This window comes from Phyllostomus hastatus, unplaced genomic scaffold (assembly GCF_019186645.2).
Source record: "Phyllostomus hastatus isolate PE091 unplaced genomic scaffold, TTU_PhHast_1.1 phas_contig_1, whole genome shotgun sequence".
NCBI lineage: Eukaryota > Metazoa > Chordata > Mammalia > Chiroptera > Phyllostomidae > Phyllostomus > Phyllostomus hastatus.
Window position 1 is genome coordinate 24,807,825 of NW_025333498.1, and position 23,742 is coordinate 24,831,566.

At 38.6% G+C, this 23,742-nt stretch overlaps 1 protein-coding gene across 8 annotated transcripts in view; it reads left to right on the forward strand.

The window, feature by feature from the left end:
* The first annotated feature begins 680 nt into the window (after positions 1-680).
* The window catches only part of COBLL1 (cordon-bleu WH2 repeat protein like 1), a 163,161-nt gene continuing 140,099 nt past the window's right edge, over positions 681-23,742 (forward strand). For 5 of the 8 annotated variants that reach the window (XM_045843100.1, XM_045843562.1, XM_045843184.1 and 2 more), the window contains exons 1-2: positions 681-818; positions 1,508-1,625. In XM_045843100.1, coding sequence (XP_045699056.1) covers positions 809-818; positions 1,508-1,625 — 128 coding nt within the window. In that variant the 5' untranslated portion in view covers positions 681-808. Of the gene's footprint in view, positions 819-862; positions 1,067-1,507; positions 1,626-1,878; positions 2,014-23,742 lie in introns of those variants that run through there. The other 3 variants (XM_045843362.1, XM_045843444.1, XM_045843612.1) reach the window with 3 other exon arrangements.

Consider the following 23,742-nt stretch of genomic DNA (forward strand, 5'->3'; position numbering starts at 1 on the left):
AGATATGCAAATATACCTGTTTGTCAGGTGTGAAGAATGATCTAAAGAGCATGCACGTGGGAACTAAAACTTACAAACAAACATACAGCTGTGTCTACGTGATCCCCTTATTCCTCACTTCCAAGAGGTAAATAGGATCTATCATTCGATTCTTAATTTATAGATTTTTCTTAGACATATTGTACAGTCCTCATGTCACAGCTATTACTGGAGAAAAGAAGGTGAGAAAGCAAGCAAGAAAGATGCCTCTGACGACAGGGCAAGCTTAAACCTGCCACCAATTACACAGATCACACTGTCACAGGTAGTTTTAACAGAAGAGCAATCCTCGAGGTCAGGTTGAAAACAAAACAAAACAAAACAAAACACACCACCCTGGGAAGGGAAGATCAGAGCGTAGGGAGGGCAAGCTGTAGGCCCCATTTCGCTAGCTTGTCTCCGTATCGCCTCAGCCGCCGGGTCCTCCCCTAGGGTCTTCGCAGGTCCTCGCAGGGCAGGTACGCTGACTTCCTCCCTACCTGTTCCGCTAGGGCGTGCGGAGCATTCCGAGGCGATGCCCTAGCGGTGGGAATAGGAACACTCCGGCTGGAAGCTTCCTTTCCGTTCGGCTTCGCCAGCCGGACCCCAAAGACCCAAAAGCCCAGGGAGAAGGAAGTTCCAACTCCGTCCCGGTCCGCCCCCGCCCCGTTTCTCTCTCTCCGGCTCGCTGCCTCTGCCTCGCTCGCTCCGATGCCACCGAGCCTCATCGCCACTTCTGGGTGGCCGTCCGGCGCAGGAGGCTACGAGCTCCCGAACTCTGGGCAGGGAAATGGGGCAGGGTGAGTGAGCCGGCTTGGGGAGAGGCCCCGCAGCGCCCAGCGAGCGCCCGGCACCCCGCCCGCGGAGCTGGGGGAGGCGCGGCCTCGGCCCGGCCCGCTCTGGGCTGAGCCTCCGCGAGGCCGCCGCTTTCTCCTCCCTTCAAGTCCTGGCTTGAGAGCCGAACTGCGAGCGCTCGGGCCGGGGGAGGGAAGAGTGGGGCAGAAAGCCGCGAGAGAGAACAGGCGAGCCTCTGTCTCCTCAAAAGAAAGTAGGAGCCCTGGGTGGGAAAAGGGAAAGGAGCCTTCCCAACTTTTATTCAAGTTTTTTTCCTGGGCGTTTTGTTTGTGCGCCCGGGGGTGCGCTGCAGGCTGCAGGCGTGGCGGCGGAGCCTGTGCGCCTAGTCCTTAGCCCCGCTCCTCCTCCTCGCAGCCGGGGCAGCGCCTCTCCCTCCCCGAGAGGCGCCAAATGGCTACCTAGTCAACCCCACCGGGCGGGGGCTGCAGCGCCTGCAGGCTGCAGCGCCTGCAGCTGCCGCCGCTGCTCCCGGCGCCCGCGGGCTGGGAGCGGGCCCGCAGGTGGAAGCGCACTCCGGAGGCGGGCCGGCCCGGGGTTTGGGTGGCTCGGGCGGTCTCCTGACGCGCTGCCAGCCCTGCTCAGGCCGCGGGAAGGCGCGCGTCCCGCCCTGACCGGCTGGCCTCTCCCACTCCAGCAGTGACGCGCCGCCTGGGAGCTGGAGCCCGCGCAGCGATCCACCGGGTGATGGACGGCCGAGCCCCGAGCATGCAGGACGCCCAGGAGATGCAGACACCCTCCGCCGCCCCAGCTGGGTAAGCCGCGAGTGCCGCGCTGCCACTCGACGGGGAGGATTGGGGCAGCGGGGTCTCTGAGCGTTCACCTGGCTGGCCACTCGGCTGCTCTCTCTGCCAGCGGCCTTAGCTGGCTAACCCACACGCGGCCGAGGAGGCTGCTTCCTCCGGCCTCCTTGGAGGCCGCCCAGGGTTGGGGATCTGGTAGTTTTTCATTGCTTTCCTACTGGGGCTGCTCTGAGCTGCTGACGAGCAGCTGAATGCCAGGAATTGGGCGAGGAGTGCAGGAGCAAAAATTGTAACAAAGGGCCCCTTGTTGGGGCTCTGGGAGAGCGGCGGACGATACCTGTAAGTGAGCTCCCGGGAAGGGGGAGAAAGTTTCCTTGGACGCGAGCGGAGGCCAAGGCAGGTGAGCAATGTCAAGGTGACTCAGGAAGGGGCTTTCTGCGAGCGGTTGGAGGGCGAAGGGGGGGCAGGTGTGTGCCAGCTGTCAGCCCGCTTGACAGTTCCGGGACCGGGCGGGGTGCGAACCTCTGATTGGGGGTGTGTGTGCCTGTGACCAATTGCTGGTGCCAAAGACTAGCGCGAAGTCAGACTGCAAACAACCATACTTTTCTTTGTATCCACGTGTTTGAGGAGAGATTGGAGGTGAAGGGGCTGTCACATGGTGAGTTAATATTAAATGAAGCATGTCTTCCTGCCAGATATGCTAATATCACTTTGCTAAGCGTTTGGATAAACAGTATTGAGAACAGGTAGTTCTGCAAGAGCTGGGCAGAACCTGAAAATATCCTTCGTCTTGGTAAACAGTGAAGGCTTAACTTGCGTGCTGGTTGAGTTTCTGAAGTGGGAAACCCCTCTGATACAGCATAACTTTTTCCTACATTGTTCCCCCGCCTTGGTTTCTTTTCTGATAATCTGATCGTGGAAATGCCCTAAAGGGAATAGAAACATTCCAGAAATCTTTTCCAGAAAGCCTTAAAGAAAAATAGGCTTTGTAACCTATGAATGAGAGTTGTACAGTTTTCCTGATCGAGGAGTAGGGAAAGTCATTTTTTCCCTGGACCATGACAGGCCTTTACTTAGAAGCAAGTCACAGCATGTTTATTCATCGGAGACCATGCGAACATTGGCAGTTGTCTAGAGGAAACATGGAAAAGTCTCAAAGCAACATGACTAATATAAAATATATTTAGTATAATGCTTACGTAGTGTATAAATTAATTTTCATTTTGTTTCAAATAGCTTCTCCCCTTTGCAAGGAGCTGTGCTACTGTTGACTTCCATTCCTATTCTTTCCCAGGTTTTTCTTTGTTTAGGTATTATATATTCTTCCATGTACTGTCATATTAGGATGCATGAGTAAAGAAATACATGTGTAGAAAGATGTTAATCATGATAGCACGAGCCGATTAAGGGAGATGCAGTGTGATGTAAATTGAAGATTAGACAGCTTTCAGGAATACTGGGATAATTTAAGGTATCACAAAATAAGATAGGATTAAATGGGTGGATTTGAAAATGAATTAGGTTAAAGTACTTTAAAAAACAACTTAGCATATGCACATACATGAAATATACTTGTGGGTATTTAGAAATCATTTAATACTTTTGAGTAAAACACGTGAGGTCAGATGGCTCTCAGATGAAGGAATGGTAAGAGTTTGCTAGGGAGAAGCGTGACTATAGGTAAGATACTTCAGAGTTTACTTTTGATAATTTAAAGGTTTAATAAATTATGAAACGAATTTACAAAACTTTTACCTAATTTCTCGACTATGAAGAAAATACTTTTAGGGAACTTTACCCTCCTTCAAATTTAAGGAGTGACATCTGGAATAATGCTTCAAATATATCTACAAGCACCCCACTGTATCATTTTACCTACATTATTTTATTTAGAGAAGTTATCAGTATATGAAAGTATAAACAAAAAATTACTTCTTTATCTGTCTTCTTTCACTTATCTATCTTGTCTCTAGGCATATCCTAAGTGCCTATTACATACTATTTTTTGAATATTCAGTATTCAGTATTGCTTTTGTCATTTTTCTAAAAAAAGAAGACATTTAAAAGGTTTTAATTGTGAAAAATTTTACCCTAGGAATAGGTATTTAGGAGGTGGCAGGGAGCAAGCTCAGTCAATATGTTAAGGTTTGGGAAGTAAATTCCTTATTATAAAACTACTTAAGTCGTGACTCATTACTCTAATAGTTTACGAGGCCTAGTTTAACCCTTAATCTTGTATATTACTGTTCTATAGGACTTCTCTATAATTTTCCAGGTCTTGCTTTGTTATAATAGGTCATTTTAAAGAAATTTAGTGCAACTCCGTATTTTATAAATGACAATCTGATGTCCAGAGAGACTGAGTGACTTTGCAGAAGTTCGATAGCAAATTAGTGGCAAAACCTGAAGGAAAATTTGGGACTAGTTGCATTAATTGTTTTTAATCTTTTTCTAACCACTGTATGATACATTTAAATCTCAAATAGTCATCTTGGTTACCTTAGCTTTAGAGCTACTTGTGCTTGTATTTTTTTACTATGCCATACAAATATACTTAAAAAAAAAGACTCTGAAATTTAAATGTCAACAGTGTAGTTGACATTGCTTTGAGGAACCTTAATGTTTTGATTCTGAAACAATCGTCAGGAATGGTTGAGGGTGGGTTGGGGAGGGGGGAAGCCTAATGCTTTAAACTTTTGCAGATTTGGACCCAGGGACTTAATTGAAGATGGTGTAAAAATTAATGAATAATTTAGCAGCTGCTTTCTGAAGCTTTTATGTAGATATATTACAGGTTCTGAAATGCACTGACTATATAAACTGAGTTCTTGGTAACTAACATTTATTTACTACTTAGAATTTCAATGCCTTACCTAAAGTTTCAACACAAGCATTACCTGGGGATCTTAATACTAGTACCCATGCTCTCACAACCCTACCTATCCTGATTTTGCCTGGTCTTAGACAAGGGCATGGAGTTTTTATTATTTTATATTTTATTTTTAAATTATATTTTATTGATTATGCTATTACAATTTATCCCAATTTCCCCCCCTTTTCTCCCTCCACTCCCTCAGGCAATTCCCCATGCCAAAGTCCATGTCCGTGGTCATGCATATACATTCTTTGGCTACCCTATTCCTAGTGCTGTACTTTACATCCCCATGACCATTTTATTACTACCAATTTGTACTTCTCAATCCCTTCACTCCTTTTTCCCATTCCCCAATCCCCCTCCCACCTGGCAACCTTCAAAATGCTCTCTGTATCTATGATTCAGTTTCTATTCTTCTTCTTTATTTTGTTTTTTAGATTCAATTATTTATAGATATGTATTTGTTGCTATTTTATTGCTCATACTTTAGATCTCCCTAAAGAAGACCCTTTAACATTTCATAACACTGGTTTGATGGTGATATACTCCTTTAGCTTATCTCGCTGAGAAGCTCTTTATTTGTCCTTTGATTCTAAATGATACCATTGTTGAGTAGAGCAATCTTGGCTGCAGGTCCTTGCTTTACAACACTTTGAATGTTTTTTTTGCCAATCGCTTCTAGCTCCAAACTTTCTTTTGAGAAGTCAGCTGACAGTCTTATGGTGACTCCGTTGTAGGTAACTAACTACTTTTTCCTTGTTGGTTTTAAGATTCTTTGTCTTTAAACTTTGGCATTTTAGTTATGATATGTCTTGGCATAAGCCTCTTTGAGTTCATCTTGTTTGGGATTCTCTGTGCTTCCTGTAGTTGTGTGCCTATTTCCTTCACCAAATTAGGGAAGTTTTCTTTCATTATTTTTTCAAGTAGATCTCCAGTTTCTTGCTCTCTTCTCCTTCTGGCATCCCTATGATGCAAATGTTGGTATGCTTGAAGTTGTCCCAGAGACTCCTTACACTGTACTCATTTTTATGGATCCTTTTTTCTTCTTGCTATTATGATTCATTGCTTTTGCTTCCTTATATTCCAAATCACTGATTTGAATATTGGCTTCATCCACTCTACAGTTGATTCCCTGGAAGGTGTTCTTTATTTCAGTTAGTGAAGCAGTTGTTTCTGACTGGATCTTTTTTTATGTTTTTGAGGTCCTCACTAAGTTACTTGAGCATGCTTATAACCAGTGTTTTGAACTCTGCATCTGATAGATTGTTCATCCCCATTTTGTTTAGTTCATTTTCTGGAGATTTGTTCTGTTCTTTCATTTGGGCTTTGTTTCTTTGTCTCCTCATTTTGGCAGACATATTAGGTAGAGCTGCTGTGCTTCCCAGACTTGGTGGAGTATCCTATATTAGGATATAGTAGGTGTTCTGAAGGGTCCAGTGGCACAGCCTCCCCTATTACATAAGCTGCTACTTGAGGTGTGGCCAATGTGTGGGCTCTGTACACCCTCCTCTTGTAGTTGAGCCTTGATTGCTGTTGGCACATCCAGGGTCAGTTACCACCTGTGTTCTCTCTGAGGTCCCACAGCACAAGCTGCAAAGCATTCTGCAGATAGCTGCTACTTGTGCTGGACTTGGAGGTGGCCAGGTGAAGCCAGACTATGCAGCAAGGCTGGTTGCTGCTAGATAGTGCCAGGCCTGGGGCAACTTAAGTGAGAGGTATGGGGCTTGCTGAAGCCAGATGCACACTTGTTTGAGAGAATTTAGGAGAATCTGAAGCATGGGCCAAGACAACCCATTTGTATGGAAAATCCACTGGAAACAGCTTGGGTGGACCTGAAAGTTGAGTGGGTTAGGCCTCAGGGAATCACCGGGGTGGGGCAAATAGTGTGAGCCAAGTTGATGGAGTCTCAGATATGGCACCTGTCTGCTGGCTCTGTGGCTCTGTTGGAGGAGGGCTCAGGAAGGGAACAGTGACAGCAGTTCTATCTGGGAGAAAGCTGCTCCCAAGATCTTGCTCTGATGCCAGACAACTCTGAGTGTGTTTCTGGTGCCTTTCAACCTGCTGGGGCTCAGAGGGAGTGAGTTTGAGTTAGTCTGTGTGTGGGCTCTTTAAGAGGAACTCCCTGGGATTCCAGCAGTTTCTGTCTGCCAGAGTCTCAATCCCTGCTAGTTTTTACAGCCAGAAGTTATGGCAACTTCAAGTTCTGGCACTGGAACCCTGGGCTGGGGTGCCTGTTGTAGGGCTAGGAACCTTTACTCCTAAGATATTTCTGTTGATATTTATCTGCCACCCTTGGATGTAGCACCAGCCCATTTACGTCTCCGCCCCTCCTACCAGTCTTGATGTAGTTTCCTCTTTAATTCCGTAATTGTAGAACTTACATGCAACTCAATTTTTGATGGTTCTGAATGATGGTTGTTCTATAGTTTCGTTGTCATTTTGATGTGGTTGTGCGAGGCGAACCGTGGTTACTGATGCTGTCGTCTTGGGCATGGAGTTTTAAAATGCGGCTTAGGTGATTCTTATATGCACCCACATCTGAGGACCTTTGATTGAGTAGATATCACAAGTGGGGTGGAGATGAAGCCATAAAGGGAATGGAGGGTAATAATTATTTTTCGGGAACTCAATATCCTAACTTTCAGCTTTAGTTTGTTTTTTTTTTTAAATTAAAGATCCATTTAGGTGCTTTACAGTATTAGTATTTAAAAAAATTGTTACTCCTTTTTGAGGAAGTATATTAACTGTTACAACTGTGGAAACTGAGGCTCAAAGAGCTTCCCATAGCAAGGCCACACAACTGTAAGGGATGAAAGAGTAAGGAGACAGGGTCTGGTCCCCAAATCTGTGCTCTTCCTCCTCGCTGGGCCTGTTGTCACCAGTACCTTTGCTGTCATGGATTTTACTCAATGGCTAAAGAATATTTTTGTTTAAAGTGGTTTTATAAATGCCTTCTCTTGAGTTTTAAAAAAATTGTTTAAAAATAATTTTATTTTTTAAGAACTACAAATTCTAATGCATAAGAAACACAATGCTTAGCATTGAGAAGGAACTTAAATATTTGGTTTATGTCTTCAGAATCATGTTTAACATTTTCGTGTTTGGGATGATAGAATTTAACTCAGTAAACTGACAGTCTTCTTTTGTCACATGACAGTTTGTATTTTTGCTGTTAGGCATCTATTAAAGTTATTTGCCAAATAAGAAAAGTGAAATTGTTTATTAAGATGATGCTAGACATTTTGTTCAAAGTCTAATTTCCTCTGAATTTGTTAGAGGGTAATTGAATAACATTATGGCCTTACTTTATTATTGAAATGCCAAGTTTATTTATATAATAATAAATGCCAAGCTTCAGGTTACTGAAACAACTGCTTTCATTTAATTAACTAGTCATAACTTGTGAGGCCTTATTTTATGTAGAACATATTTTTCTAGGTACTGGGAGATTGACTGCTGATATTAACAGCTTTACTAAAATTATCTGTAACTATGCAGGAAAAAATAAAGCGACATGATGTTTGTGTAGAAGTAATACTGTTTTTAAAAAATAAAAATGAAACTTTTAATTTACTACAAGAAACTGCATAGATCACAGTCTGGTCAATGAGTGCTATCAAGTCAAAGATTATTTACAACTAGACTCTCCATAAGAAAAATTTAAATATCCTGTAGTCTTACAATTTCTGCATGAAAAAAGCACATTTGACAGCAATCCTAAAAATTTACATGGCATTACTAACCATAGGTTGTAAAGCTAAAAGAAACTTTATCAAATGTCATTAATTATATATAGTAAATTTCAACTGACATGCCTGAAGAAAAAAATGTTATTATTTTAAAATATATTTTATTGATTATGCTATTACAGTTGTCCCATTTTTCTCCTTTTATTCCCTTCCACCCTGCAATCCCCCCCCACCAGCAATCTCCACCCACCACCTTAGTTCATGTCCATGGGTCATATGAACATATAAGTTCTCTGGCTTCTACATAGAAATAGTACTTTTGTGCTAACTTGAAAACATTATATAGAACTTAAAATGCAATAGCACAACTCACTGATCAGCAAAAGTACTGGGACTTGTCTCAAAATGGGCCCTCTACCTGTATTTGTTTTTCTTTTCTTCAATTTTTTTTTATTTTGGTAAGATATCATGATATAAAATTTACTGCTTAATCATTTTAAGTTACAATGCAGTGGTATTAAGTACATTCATATTATTGTGCAGCCATCACCAACATTCACCTCCAGAATGCTTTTCATTTTACAAAGCTGAAACTCCGTACCATTAAACAAAACTCCTGTTCTCTCTCCCCAGCCCTGGTAATCACCATTCCACTTTCTTTCTATCTGATTTTGACAACTCCAGGTACTTCATATAAATGGAATCAAACATTCTTTGTCTTTTTGTGACTGGCTTATTTCACGTAGCATAATATCCTCAAGATTCATCCATGTTGCATCATATCAAAATCTCCTTCCTTTTTAAGGCTGAATAATAATATCCCATTGTATGCATCTATAACATTTTTGCTTACCCATTCATCTGTCATTGGGCACTTGGGTTGCTTCCAAATTTTGGCTATTATAAATAATGCTGCTAGGAAAATGGGTGTACAAATACCTCTTTGAAAACTTGCTTTTACTTTTTTGGGGGTATATAGCCAGAAGTGGAATCGCTGGATCCTACGGTCATTCCATTTTTAGCTTTTTGAGGCCCACCACACTTTTTCCAAAGTAGCTGGCTGTATCATTTTCCGGTCCCAACAACAGTGCACCAGGTTTTTAATTTTTCTACATCCTTGCCAGCCCTCATCATTTTCTCTTTTCATAGTGGCCATTCTAATGAGTGTGGTATCTCAGTGAAGTTTTGATTTGCATTTCCCAAATGATTAGTGATATTGAGCATCATGTCATGCTTTTGTCTACTCATAGATCTTCTTGTGAGTAATGTTTATTTAAGTCCTTTGCTTATTTTTTAATTGATTGTTTGGTTTTTTGGTTGTTGATTTCAGGGTTTGGGGTTTTTTTATATTTTATTTCTTTATTTTTAGAGTGAGGGGAAGGAAAGGAGAGAGAGAGGGAGAGAAACAACAGTGTGCGAGAGACACATTGGTGGGTTGCTTTACCCACACCCGCAACCGGTGTCTAGCTGTCGCAACTGTGGTGTGTGCCCTGACCAGGAATCAAATCTGTGACCTTTTACTGTGGATGACTCTCAACCAACTGAGCCACACTGCTTAGGGCGAGTGTTAGAAGTTGTTACATATTCTGAATATTAGTTTCTAATCCTATACCTGTTTTTGTAGAGAGTTCTACTGACTTTGAGACATACCTACTTATTTGCAATATTGTATATGACTGCTTTCATGTTACGTTTGAGAAGTCTAGACAGAGAATATGTGGCCTACAAAGCTAAAGACTTTGTCCTCTGCCCATATACAGAAAAAGTTTTTTGACACCCCCAACCTAACTAATAAAATTGGCAAATGAAATAGTGGTTATTTAATTTAAAATGTATTTACTGGGGAGTCCTCTAAGTATTGAACTTAAAAATAAATGGGAACAAAATTATTTATATTCTGTTTGTATAAAATAATATATGTCTTATAGCAAAAGGTTTTTCAGAATTGTGGTTCCTAATTGATACTTTTTTTTTCCTCGAGTGAAGCCTTAAGCTTGGCCTCTTTGTAAGCATTGTGGAATTTTAACATTTATAAGATGTTTGAATATATTTTATAGAGAAGATCTGAACTTCTGTGCTGGAGAAATTACCTCAAAAAATGACTGAGATGTAGCTAAGATATTTAGAAACAGATGTGCTTAGGAGCTGGACTAAAGGTAGAAGGGGTTTCTATTTAGATTTTTGAGTCCGTACTTATTTTATGAATTAAGTCAAGTGGTATTTATAATTTTCAGCAACCATTTTTATTGTTAAAGATACTTCATATCTCTAAGCTTTTAGTGTTCTAATATTAGTATGATAGTTTTAAGACTTTTTTAAAATTTTGCTTTCCTGAATTTTTTCCCATCTGTCATAGTAAAAACAAACTAAAAGTATGGGAGAAAGAAGTTTCCCATGACTATTTATAAAGGGCCAAACGATCTTCAGCTTTGCATACAAACTTCACAGCTGAGGAATGAACTCTTTGGAAAAGGCTCAGACTGACTAATTTTAGAAAATGGTAGAGTAAACTTGGGTTATATTATTAATATAGGTCAAGTTCACAGTACTGTTTATAGATTGAAATAAGTTAAAACTATTTATTAACTTTAGATCTAGAATTGAATTGTCCAGTAGTTTGACAAATAAAGGATTTAATTGGGATGGTCATAGGTCACTATTAAGACAGGAAAGAATGCAAAGGCAAGAAAAATAGTTTAAGTTCAACTCAGAAATCTGAAAACTTATTACTGTTTATAACTTTTACACATGATCGTAGCCAAAACACTGAAAAGTGATTACTATTTGTAACTTTTAACACATTTTAAATAGTTACAAATATTTACAAAGATCAGAATTTCCAAGTTTCCTTGGCAATAAATGAAGGTGTTTGAGTTTCCAACATGTGTGATGGGCCATATCATGATTGCATCTATGTCTTTTCATGCTATATAGTTCAGGGATATAACTCAGAGGCAGGTCTTCAGGAATTTAGTGGGAGGAGCACAGCACACTGCAAAATTGGGTCACTTTCTTAACTGCCTACTCTCTAGAAAAAAAAAACGTGGCCTTGTTAAGGCTTTGAGGTTTTTGGTTGTGAGGTAAGAATCAACGTGATAGGTGAGCAGGGAGAGTTCTTTATTTGATTTTTCTCATTATTCTTGTTCCACCCCATTGGGACCCCCTGTCCCATTGATATTAGAGCATTAGAAATAATATACATAATTGGTTCAAAAAAGTGGGAAGTATGTGTTAATAGAACAGAAATTTTGTAGTTGCCTCAGGCTCATAGAAAATTACTTTGGGCAGAATTAAGAGGCAAAATGCCAAAATTTGTGGGATTTGATGTTTGAAAACAAAGTGATTTGGAGGCAAGCCTCTGAAATGGAATTAAAAAAGAACCTGAGTTTTGGTAGTTTGTGTCCAAAATGTGGCTGTGCCTATAAATTAATGATTCTGACTTCTTGTATGGTATTTGTTAAAATTAAATAATACCATTTCAAACTAACACCTATCCCTCTTAAACTATTCCAAAAAATGTAAGAAGAGGGAAGACTCCCAAGCTTATGTTATGAGGCCAGCATCATTGTAATTCTAAAACCAGAAAAAGACACTATAAAGAAAGAAAATTATAAGCCAATATCCCTGATGCATATAGATGCTAAAATCCCCAACAAAATATTAGCAAAGCAGATCCAGCAATATATTAAAAAGATCATACACCATGATCAAGTGGGATTTATTCTGGTGATGCAAGGTTGGTACAATATCTGTAAATCAATAAATGTGATGCACCACATAGAACCACATGATGTTATCAATACATGCAGAAAAAGCATTTAGTTTAATCTGGCACTCATTTATGATAAAAGCTCACAGGAAAGTGGGAACAGAGGGAACATACCTCAATATAATAAAGGCCATATATGACAAAACAACTGCCAGCATCACACCCAATGGGTAAAAACTACAAGCGTTCCCCTTAAGATTGGGAACAAGACAGGGATGTCCTCTTTCACCTCTCTTATTCAACAGAGTACTGTAGTCCTAGCCACAGCAATCAGACAAGAAGAAATAAAAGACATCCAAATTGTAAAGGAAAAAGTAAAACTGTTGTCACTTGGAGATAATTTTATATTGTATTTAGAGAATCCTAAAAATTCCACACACACAAAAAAACCCTACTAGAAGTGATAAATGAGTTCAGTAAAGTAGCAGGATACAAAATAATGAGTCACATTTACATAAACCAATAATGAACTATCAGAAAGGGAAACTAAGAAAACACTCCCATTTAAAATTGCATCAAAAAATAAAATAAAATACCTAGTAATAAGTTTAACCAAGAATGTAAAAAGCCTATACTCAGAAAATTTTAAGACACTCAAGAAAGAAATTAAGAAAGATAAAAATAAGTAGAAGCATACATTGTGTTCATGGATAGGAAGAATCAATACCATTAAAAAGTCTACCCAAAGAAGGCTATAGATTCACCACAATTCCCATCAAGATACCAACAGTGTATTTCACAGAAATAGAACAAATATTCTAAAAATCTATATGGAACTACAGAAGACCCTGAACAGCCACAGCAATCTTGGAAAAGGAAGAACAAAGTTGGAGGAATCATGCTACCTGACATCAAACTACACTACAAGACCATAGTAATCAAAACAGCATTGTACTGGCATAAAAACAGACAGATAGATCAATAAAGTGGAATTGAGATACCAGAAATAAATTTATGCCTTTATAGTCAATTAATATTTGACAAGGGAGGCAAGAACATACAATGGTTTAGATAGTCTATTCAAGAAATGCTATTGGAAAGCTGGACAGATATGTGCAAAAATGTTATTAGACCACCTTATATCATACACAAAGATAAACTCAAAATGGACTAAAGACTTAAATGGTAGACTTGAAACCATAACACTCCTAGAAGAAAACAGGCAGTAAAATCTTGCACATTTATTGTAGCAAAGGAAACAAATGAAAAAAGTAAACAAATGAAATTACATCAAACTAAAAAGTTTTTGCACAGAAAAGGAAACCTCAACAAAATGAAAAGACAGTCCACTGAATGAAAGAACATATTCACCAATGATACATCTGATAAGGGGTTGATATCCAAAATTTATAAAGAACTTAAAAAACTCAACACCCAAAAAATCCAATTTAAAAATGGGCAAAAGAATTGAATGGACACTTCTCTGAAGAGACATAAGATGACCAATAGACATATGAAAAGATGCTCAACATGACTAATCACCACAAAGAGATATCATCTCACACATGTCAGAATGGCTATTATCAGTTAATCAACAAAAAACAAGTGCTTGTGAGGATGTGGAGAAAAGGGAACCCTCATGCATTGTTGATGGGAATGCAGATTGGTGCAGCCTCTGTGGAAAACAGTATGGCATTACCTCAAAAAATTAAAAGTGAACTGCCTTATTCCACTTCTGGGAATATATCTGGAGAAACCTGAAGCAGTTGTTTGAAAGAATATATGCACCTCTAATTCATTGCAGCATTATTTATAATAGCCAAGATTTGTAATCAGCCCAAGTGCCCATCAGTAGATGAGTAGATAAAAAGGTTATGTGACATGTACACAATGCAATATACTACTTGACCATTTAAAAGAAGAAGGAAATCTTACCTTTTGCAACCACATAGGTGCACCTCGAGAGCATTAGGCTAAGTGAAGTAAGCCAGGCAGAGAAAGCCAAGTACCATATAATTTCAGTTATATGTGGAGTCTAATGAACAAAATCATGTAAAAACAAAATAGAAACAGACTCATAGAGAATGGATTGACAGCTATCAGATGGAAGGTGGGTGAGGGGACTGGGTGAAAAAGGTGAAGCGGTTCAGAAAAAAGAAAGTAAAACTCATAGACACAGATAACAGATTGATATTAACAGAGGGAAAGGCAAGTGGAGAGGTAGAAGAGGGAATGTGGGCATAAATGGTGATGGAAGGAGACTTGACTTGGGGTGGCGAACACAGAATATAGTATACAGATGATGTATTCTAAAATTGTACGCCTGAAATATATATGATTTTATTAACCAATGTCACCTTAATAATTTTTTTTACTTTATTGTTCAGTTACAGTTGTCTGCATTTTCTCCCCATCCCTGCCTCTCACCCCAGCCAACCCCCCCTCCCTTCCTTGCTTCTACCCTTCCCCTTGGTTTTGTCCATGTGTCTTTTATAGTAGTAGTTCCTGAAAAGCCTTCTCTCCACTGTTCCCTCTCCAATCCCCTCTGGTTATTGTTAGATTGTTCTTAATTTCAATGTCTCTGGTTATATTTTGTTTGCTTTTTTCTTTTGTTGATTATGTTCCAGTTAAAGGTGAGATCATGTGGTATTTGTTCCTTACTGCCTGGCCTATTTCACTTAGCATAATGCTCTCCAGATCCATCCATGCTGTCACAAAGGGTGTAAGCTCCTTCTTTCTCTCTGCTGCGTAGAATTCCATTGTGTAAATGTACCATAGTTTTTTGATCCACTCATTTGCTGATGGGCACTCAGGTTGCTTCCAGAACTTGGCTATTGTAAATTGTGCTGCTATGAACAATAAATTTAATAAAAGTAAATAAATTTTAAAAATAAGTATACCATTTTACTTTCTCGCCTAATAGTACAGCTTCTATATTATACCAAGATATTTTTGTTTTTTTTTGTTTTTTTTTTAATATTTTATTTATTTATTTTTAGAGAGGGAAGGGAGGGCGATAGAGAGAGAGAGAGAGAAACATCAATGTGCGGTTGCTGGGGGTTATGGCCTGCGACCCAAGAATGTACCCTGGCTGGGAATCGAACCTGGGACACTTTGGTTCCCAGCCCGTGCTCAATCCACTGAGCTATGCCAGCCAGGGCATACCAAGATATATTTGTAAGGAAATAAAGCTAAGATAGTCAAACCTAGGTGGGTCATTTGTCACTAGTCCTTGAGAATTTTCATCTCTCTAACCTGCACACATGCTATTTTATTTCTGGAGAAATGGAAGTAAGGAAGTATTAGTCAATTCCAAGGGGAGTTGTGTCACAGGACCACAGTTTTAACAGCTGCTACAGCCATGTATCAGTTCAGATATGCTGGAAAAACAGGAAATTCAGTTGCTAAATCTGAAAATGGCTTCCACCTTGCCATTTGCAGGTCTGATGGATCTGCCCTAGTTTCTCAACCAATTAAGCCAACAGTAGTCAAGATAACTATAAGAGCCATTGAATATATTTTCTCTTTTGTGCTATAGTGGATGCAAGGTATGCACAAAATGAAAGTGTCAGAGAGAGGAGCAATCCTTTGTTTCTCTTTCCTTTTATATCTGATAGTCAAGTAGCACTGCTTTAATAGAAAGAGGAAAGAGGGAAAAGTCACTGTCTTAAAAGATGCATCTGTATTTTATAGTCTGAAGCAGTTACTATGACTCTCAGGCTTTTATGATTCAGTTATTAGTTGGCAGTAAAACTCCTACACAGTGTTAAAGGGTCATTTAGTTTTCACATGAGTGCTCTACCAGATGATGGGAGTGGTTTCTTCCCATTTTTTGTTCCTACCTACTATACCTACTCAAAGAAAAGCTAGATGCTTTAACTTAAAAAGTTGGGTATATAATACCCATTTACTCCTTTTTATTGAACACTTAGTGATCTGCTTATGTTTTTACACTACTACTTCATCAAAAAATTTAATTTTGTGAGTTGTGAAAGTGAGAATTTCCCTGGCATTTTTCCTTTTTTAGTTAGCCAAATAGATGCAGGTTGTGCTAACTGGAAATATAGAGATAATTAAATTTTTACTTTGGGATGTAGATGAAGAAAGGAACAAGAAAATGGGCAAAATATATTCAATGAATAGAAAATAAAAAACAGAACAGTCTCTGATGGTGGCAAAGGCAGTGAGCGGTGCTAAATGCTAGACTGGGCTGGTGTAAATGAGCAGTTTGAGCTTTAAAGGCTTTCATCTCTTATGGTCATTTGGTAATTCTAGCACCTTTAGTTTGTGAAATTCTTCTGTGGTCTTAGGTTATAAGAAACCATTTTCTGCCAAAGACCATGTATATATAATCTCTTCAAAAGAACTATATTGCTTTTTGGGGGAGAGATTTCATCCAAAATTAAATTGAAAGTTAATGCTAAGGACAATCTTCACCGTGGTGTTTATAGGTCACGTCACTGATTCACTATTTTTAAATAGGCAATACATTCAGATGGCACAACATTCAAAAGAGAAAAATGACAAAATAGAGTTATACCCCCAGCCCCTTGGTTTCTGTCACCCAGGTTTTCTCCACAGTGGCAATCAGCGTTACCAGTTCTAACAAATTCTAGTAGGATACTTTATACGTGTGCTGTCCAATGGTACAATAACATAACGTGAACCACAAATGCAATTTAAAAGTTTGTAGGTCCCACATTAAAAAATTCAATCTAAATGGTGCAATTGTTAACCTGATTCAAGCTCTACAAAACAAGTTGTCTTTAATAGAAAATATTTTACCCTGAGTCATATTTGAAATTTAAATTAATTACATGAGATTTGAATTTAAATTCTTAGTCACACTAGCCATATCTCTGTGCTGAAGAGCCTTTAGATGGCTGTTGACTAGCCTAGTGGACAGTGCATCTCCTTAAACTCAGGAGTAAATGACTACATGTGTATTGTTTCTTTCTCTTTTATATATACACACAGTTAGCTCTGCTTTGTACCTTGCATTTTCCCTTAATATAACTTGATGAATTTTTACATTTCATTGCTTAAAGGGCTTTGTTTTCCCAAGCTATGTATTATGTCTTTGTAGAGATGAACCATGATTTATATAAGCAATACCCAATTGATGGATACTTGGATTTACTTTTCTCCCCTACCCACATGCTGTTATTAAGTGGTCATTTTAGGATCCTTCATGCAGTTTACAATGTAATGAGCTAGTAGTCTTTCCTGGTATGTTTGATTAAAGTAACTAGATGGTGAAGCCCTAAAAAAGCAGAGGCCATATTCTTGACTACTTTTGTGTATACTGTGGATTTAATTTAGTTTACTGCACATACCTTGACATGTAGTGATCAGTTATTAGATAGATATTATTTGAATTTGTGTAAACTTGAGCAAGAGGTCAATGTTGGAGATAGAGACCAGCAAAATACTTGTCCACTGGGGTGGTCGAAGCTCACTTATGCATAGTATCGAACTGAGTATCATATTTTGCTGTGTATAATGCACATTTTTCCCCAAAATTTTGAGGGGAAAATAAGGATATGCATTATACATATCCTGAGTATAATGATTACACACCATGGGCATAGTAATCCCGTGCATAATGAGCACAAAAACGTGGTGTGCACTGTACAGTGGAGCACATTATATACAGCAACCACGGCATTTAACATTCATTTTTGCAGCCATTACTCAATGAATTGTTAAGTCATCATCAAATGCATCATTAAAAGAGTTGTAGTCGATTTCTCATCACTCTATTTATACAATTCAGTTCTTGATTTGAGATTCTCTTTTAGAATTATTCCCTGCAGCAGTGTTTATAAAAGAAATATGCATTTTATTAGTAATGTAAGTGTAAATTCTGTGTAATGTCATTTCCATCTCAAACTTAGATAAAACAAAATATTTGGCCATCATGGGCAGGTTTTTAACCTAATACTTAATAGGAATAAGTAATATAGGATGTAAGTGCTATATTATTCCTATTTTTTAATAATGATAGAGTGGCATATAATTTATAGACTAAGTTATAGGTTTTGAGAATTAAGCAATTATTCATTAACTTGTGCATAAAAATTCTCATTTCTGTTAACACCCTGAAGTCTAAATTTTTAAAGAGTCTTGTATTTTGATTCTTCTATTGGTATAAGAAATTAGCCTTTTGATGTGAACATAATGGCTGAAGAATAAGACCAAATAATAAAGTGTATTTTTTCCAGTTTATGAAAGAAGAGACTGAGAATTTAGAGATAACATTAATAGAAGAGATGAAATTGTCCCATAGATACCTAGGAAAGAATAATCTGTACATCCTTCTTCTCCCCAGTTTTTTGGGGAGTTACACTTCAAAATGGGGACAAAACTAAAAAGTAGAAAACAAGTTTGTCCATTTTTTATCTAAGAATGTTTTTTGGCAACAAGTTGGGATTTTACATTGTCCTAAAATAAGATGAAATTCTAGGCTAGAATTCATCAGAAACAAACAAAGATTATTTAAGGTATGGGCAGATGATCCAGCATTCCAGAAAGTGTTTTAAGTGAGCCCAACACCCTTCATTTAACTCTGCTGTCTACCTTAGGTGAACTGGTACACTTGGCTCTTGGGTATTTAACAGCATTGGTTTTGGTTTCAAATAAAACTGGTCCAGTCAGAAGTCAGATTAGCACTCAACAGGCAGCTGTTGCAGAATGGCTTTGGAGACAGAAAAGCTGGAACTGAATCTCTGCTCTGTTGTCCTCTGACTGAGTCACTTTCTTTCTCCTTATTGATCCTGAGTTTCTTCTGTGGTTGAAGAAGGTGATTATATAGAATGAAAGTGTGGAAGTAACACTAGTACTCACCAGGCATTCAGTTTATGTTTGTTAATTTTTAAATACTACCTACCTTGTTAGAAAACAGCCTTTGGTAATGCTGGTATCATTATTATACTAATTGGAAAACAAAGAGTGAGGGAACACGCCCTGTTCTCATTTCTTTCCTAGGAAGTGGAGGATGGGGTTGGTTTTCTTCATTAGCCCATTGTGAAGGTCCCTGTGCCAGATCTAAAGAAGCCATTCTTGGAACACTGAATACAAAATGGGTACTAATCTTAATGGAAATCACATTTCTTTTTAGAGGAGAAAAAAAATACCACTTCTGACATTAGGAATGTGCTATCAAGGTGATTGTAATTTTGATTGTTTCCTCACTTCACCATTGTGGGAGTTGCCTTATCTTTTAATATTTCACTTTTCTTCTGTGTATTATGAGAGTAACTCTAACTGCATTTTTTTTTTTATTTTGTTAGGACTGATAGTCATTGATTGAAAATGTTCAGTTGTAACATCTATATAAGGGCATCATTATTCAAAAGAGGCAGTGAAATTTGAGACACTATTCTTATTATAGGCTAATTGTATATTGAAGAGAACTTTTTTAAACATACAGATTAAAATCAGATCCACCACCTATAAATCAGATGTTGAGGTATTGCATTTTACCATAAATGGCTATAGAATTAAGTGGCAATTTAGAGCATAATTTTTGTTATTGATAAGAGGAAGAGGAGTCTGTAACTCCCAACTCCTTCAGCCTTAAGTACGCGGCAAGTGAAGGGGCAGCATTTGTCCCAGACTGTGTAAAGCTGTATGTAATCTTTGTTTGGTGGCAGCATGATGGACTTGTCTGAAAATGAACCTTACACACCATTGACTAAATGCCTTTATTAGAGCAAATACAGGTAAATGTTTTTTTTTATTTATGTTTTCTTGGATTCATTTTTTTTGTAATATAGGAATACTTTCCATATTTTCATAGGTATATTTTGATGTCAAAATGGAAAAATTAATTCAAAATATTTTAACATAATTAAGGTCTACTTTTTCTTAGTAGTATAATGAAAAATTTCCAACAGAATAAAACACCGGTGCACACATACTGCGCTTGGAAATTTTTTTGAACATTAAGGTGTTCTTGGTAAATTTACCTTAAATGATGTATTTTATGAGATACTGTGTAAAATGATGTGGAGTCTTAATTGCCTCATAGACTGAATGAATATTTGTAAATTCATTAAAATATCCACTAATTAACAGGATCTGGGGCCCAGTAATTGAAGAACAATGGGTGGTATCTTGTATGCCTGGTCATACAAGCAGTGAGTGTTCATTGAACACTCACTGTTCACCAGGTAGCTGTGGTAAATGTGTGACATGCGCCACTGCATTTACCAGTCAACAACCACTCTGTAATGTGGATGTGGTTGTTATCCAGATTGTTCAGAAAGGGAAGTTGAGGCTTAGCATGTAACTTGAGAAGGGTCACATGGCCAGGCAGGGACCTAGATGTCATTTGAAATCCCTTTGCTTTGACCACTTTGCTTTCTACTTACCTTTCCCCCACTCTCCCAGAACTGCCAGCTTTGGCAAAGCCGGTATAACAATAAATAGTATAAGTGACATTAAATAGGACTGAACATGTTTTTGCTGTTTTTATTTAATTTTTTTTCTGGTTGTAAAATTGATATGTTTATCAAAAAATATTTGAAAGTCATAGGAATTATAAGAAGAAATAACCTTTGTCTCTGTTCCCTGGGATGACAGCTGTTGTCATGATTTGCAGAGTGTGTTCTGAGTAAGATATAGTTAACGTGTTTTGTGTAAAAACAAGTTCCATTGTCACATGATTTGGGGGAACATCTGGGTTAAAGAAAGCCTTCTCTAATGTCTTGTCAGGGATTTTAATAGGCTAATATGCATAATGGACTTCCAAAATGGACCTGGAAAGTAATTTTTTCCAAATGTATTTATCAGAACACTGATTTGTATCTAAAACCAATATTCTTTCAGATATAGTTTAGGTAATGCCATGGATGGAATGTATTCTTTTAGATGTTTAAATAAGCATTTAGATTTTTTAAAAATTTTTATTTATTTATTTCTAGAGAGGGAAGGGAGGGAGATAGAGAGAGAAACATCAGTGTGCGGTTGCTGGGGGTCATGGCCTGCAACCCAGGCATGTACCCTGGCCGGGAATCGAATCTGCGACACTTTGGTTCGCAGCCCGCGCTCAATCCACTGAGCTACGCCAGCCGGGGTAGCATTTAGATTTTTAACGGCATATACTATTTTTATATTCCTTTTCTTCAGGATTATATTATAGATTATTTCAGTTATTTAAAGCTCGTTTGAAAATGCTTTTTGAAATAGTTGTGTAATAAATCATGTGTATTTGGTGTGTTTTTGTATTTTTTTTTAACTTTTCATTTGGTTATTGATCATTTCGACTGTTTCCAAATAAATCTAACCATGATAGGGTATGAGTTTTAGGTTTGGGTGAATGTGATTCCAGAACTCAAAGACTTGCAAAGTCTGCAGCAGTGAGGAAACCAGCCCAGGGTTTGTTAACAGCTAGAAACTGCAGAAGCCATCACGGGTTTCAGACAGGTCTGTGAGGGATAGCTCCGTGACTTGCTGTCAGGAAGAAATGGCCAAGAAAAGGACATTCTTAAGGGGAAATAGTAGTCAGCTATTAAAATAAGCTGGGAAGTTAGGTGTCCATGTGTGTAATTATCTACTGTTTCGAAGTGCTCATTTCCTCAAATGCAGCCTGTGTGGTCCCCAGGCCCGGCGTGGTCTCTTCCCAGAAGCACTGGGAAAGCCTGGATCCAAGGGTAGTTCTGGTTATTAATCTTTGCTGTGGTCAAGGAGAGTAAGAGGGCTGAGAGTTTCACACTCTGTTGATAGGTAAAGAAGCTGGGCTTCTGGACAGGTATGGATTTGAGAAGGGGGAGTTTTAAATTTGGATTAGTTGGAGAGGAGTAAGTTTGAAGTTATTTAATAGATAACCTGTTGTAACAACAAAGAACAAGGAACCTTCCTGAAAGAATCAATGGTTCATTGATTTTTTTCTTTCAGCAGATACTTACTGAAAGCTAACCATGTGTCAGGTACGGGGCTGGATGCTGACAACTAATTGTATTGAAAATATTACTATACAGTACATGGAAATTATATTCATGGAATAAAATCACTTTGACTGGAATGAAAACATGATTCAATCTTATTAAAAATACATATCTTTGAACAACATCCAAGGCATTGTAAACAATACTCGCTCTGTTTTAAAATAAGGACAGTGCAAATCTCTGAAATGCCAATTAATATGCAGTTTCAAATCCTTTCTTTTAGTCTTGGTTAGCATTATGTCTGGTTTCTCAGATGTCTTTATGAACCTTTTCAGAATGTTTATGTAAATACAGAACTTTTACATGTGTCTGTGCTCCCCCTACCCCCATCAAACTTTTTCCTGAGATTTATTCTTCTCATTGGACTGTGGGGAATTGTTAGCATTGGCTCTTCTTAGCTAGAACCAAGTATCAAAACTCTTTCTCATCCTTATGAGGATTATTTATGGCAAGACTGGAGAATGCTAACCTCAGTGGGGCAGTGGATTACAAGGCCTGGCAAGTTGCCACAGGGAAAATCCTCAAGGGAATAACCAGCAGCCCAGGAACCTTGAGGCTCATAGCTATGGCAGCAAGAGGTGGTTGGCCACGGCCTCTTCCTTTGGTGCCCAGGGCTCCCAGGGCCCCCAGAGCCCCCAGCTCAGCAGGCACAGGGGCAGAGCTGCCAGTTTGACCTCAGGCCACAGTGGTGGTTATTCTTCATCTGACCAGACTCCAGCAGTCACCTCTATTGCCTTAAACTTGTGACTTTCTGTGGGAGGTGACAATCAAGAAGCACTGGAAATAGTCTAAGGGACATAGGCTTGTCATTTCAGGGAGACTTAGTGTTGAATTTTGGCTCAGCCATTAAACAGAACATTTTAAACAAATTATTTAACCTCTTTGCATCTTTTTTTTTCCTTTCCTTTTTTTCTCCCTGAAAATAAAGATACCTATCTCATAGACTTATGGCTGGAATTAATTGGAAGTGTTTGTAAAACCATAAAATTGATAAAGTAATAAAACTCATTGACTCTGACAAGATTGGCTTAAGCTGCCCACTGTTTGTGTTTAGTATATTAGCAGTTGATATTTGGTTAAGGATCATTGTTTCCCAAATCTTAATAATGCTATTTTGTAACTCATTAGTTCATAGAATGTGATTCACTGTGAACAAGTTTTTCTGGCCCTTTACCATCATTAGAAAAGGCTCTACCAGGTAAGATGTGGAGATAATGAGCACACAATGTGCACATTGTCAACCTTTATTCCTTTTTCCTCTAAGAAAGAAAATAACCAGATAACCAAACATTTTCTTTCACTGATTTTATTGTTGGCAGTGTTTCTAATGAAAATACCTTATCTTTGAGACTGCAAGACAGTCCCCCCATGTATAGGAAAAATAGATTTTTATTTTATGCCTTTTTCTATCCAGGGCTCAGGTACATCCCATTTTCCGGAAATTGCAGTAGCAGAATACAGACTGGGAACCTCTCACTGTATGGTCTCATACTTTCCACATCTGTAAACTTTAAATAGCCCTTTTATGTTAAGAACGATGTGTAAGATGAGAACCACTTACAAATCATTTGTTGGTAATACATGTCTTGAAAGTGATTCTGTTGAGTAGATTATGCCTTTCCTTTCTAAATGCTGGACGAGGCTAGTTCTCTTGGGTATGGAGCATGAGGTGACATCTGCACGAAGGTGTTCTTTCTCATTGAGCGTGTTGATGCCAAACTTCTTGTCGTGCCAGAATCATTTCCACATGGATACTCATCCAGTTAAAAATTGTCAGTGCCATTTCTGAAAGGAAGGCAAATTACTACTTTGGTCGTAAGGCAGCAACAGCTACATTTTTTTTTCCTCATTGAGGTATCCCAAATAGGTTTCCACTGGTTGTATATTATTGAAAATCGGTGAGACC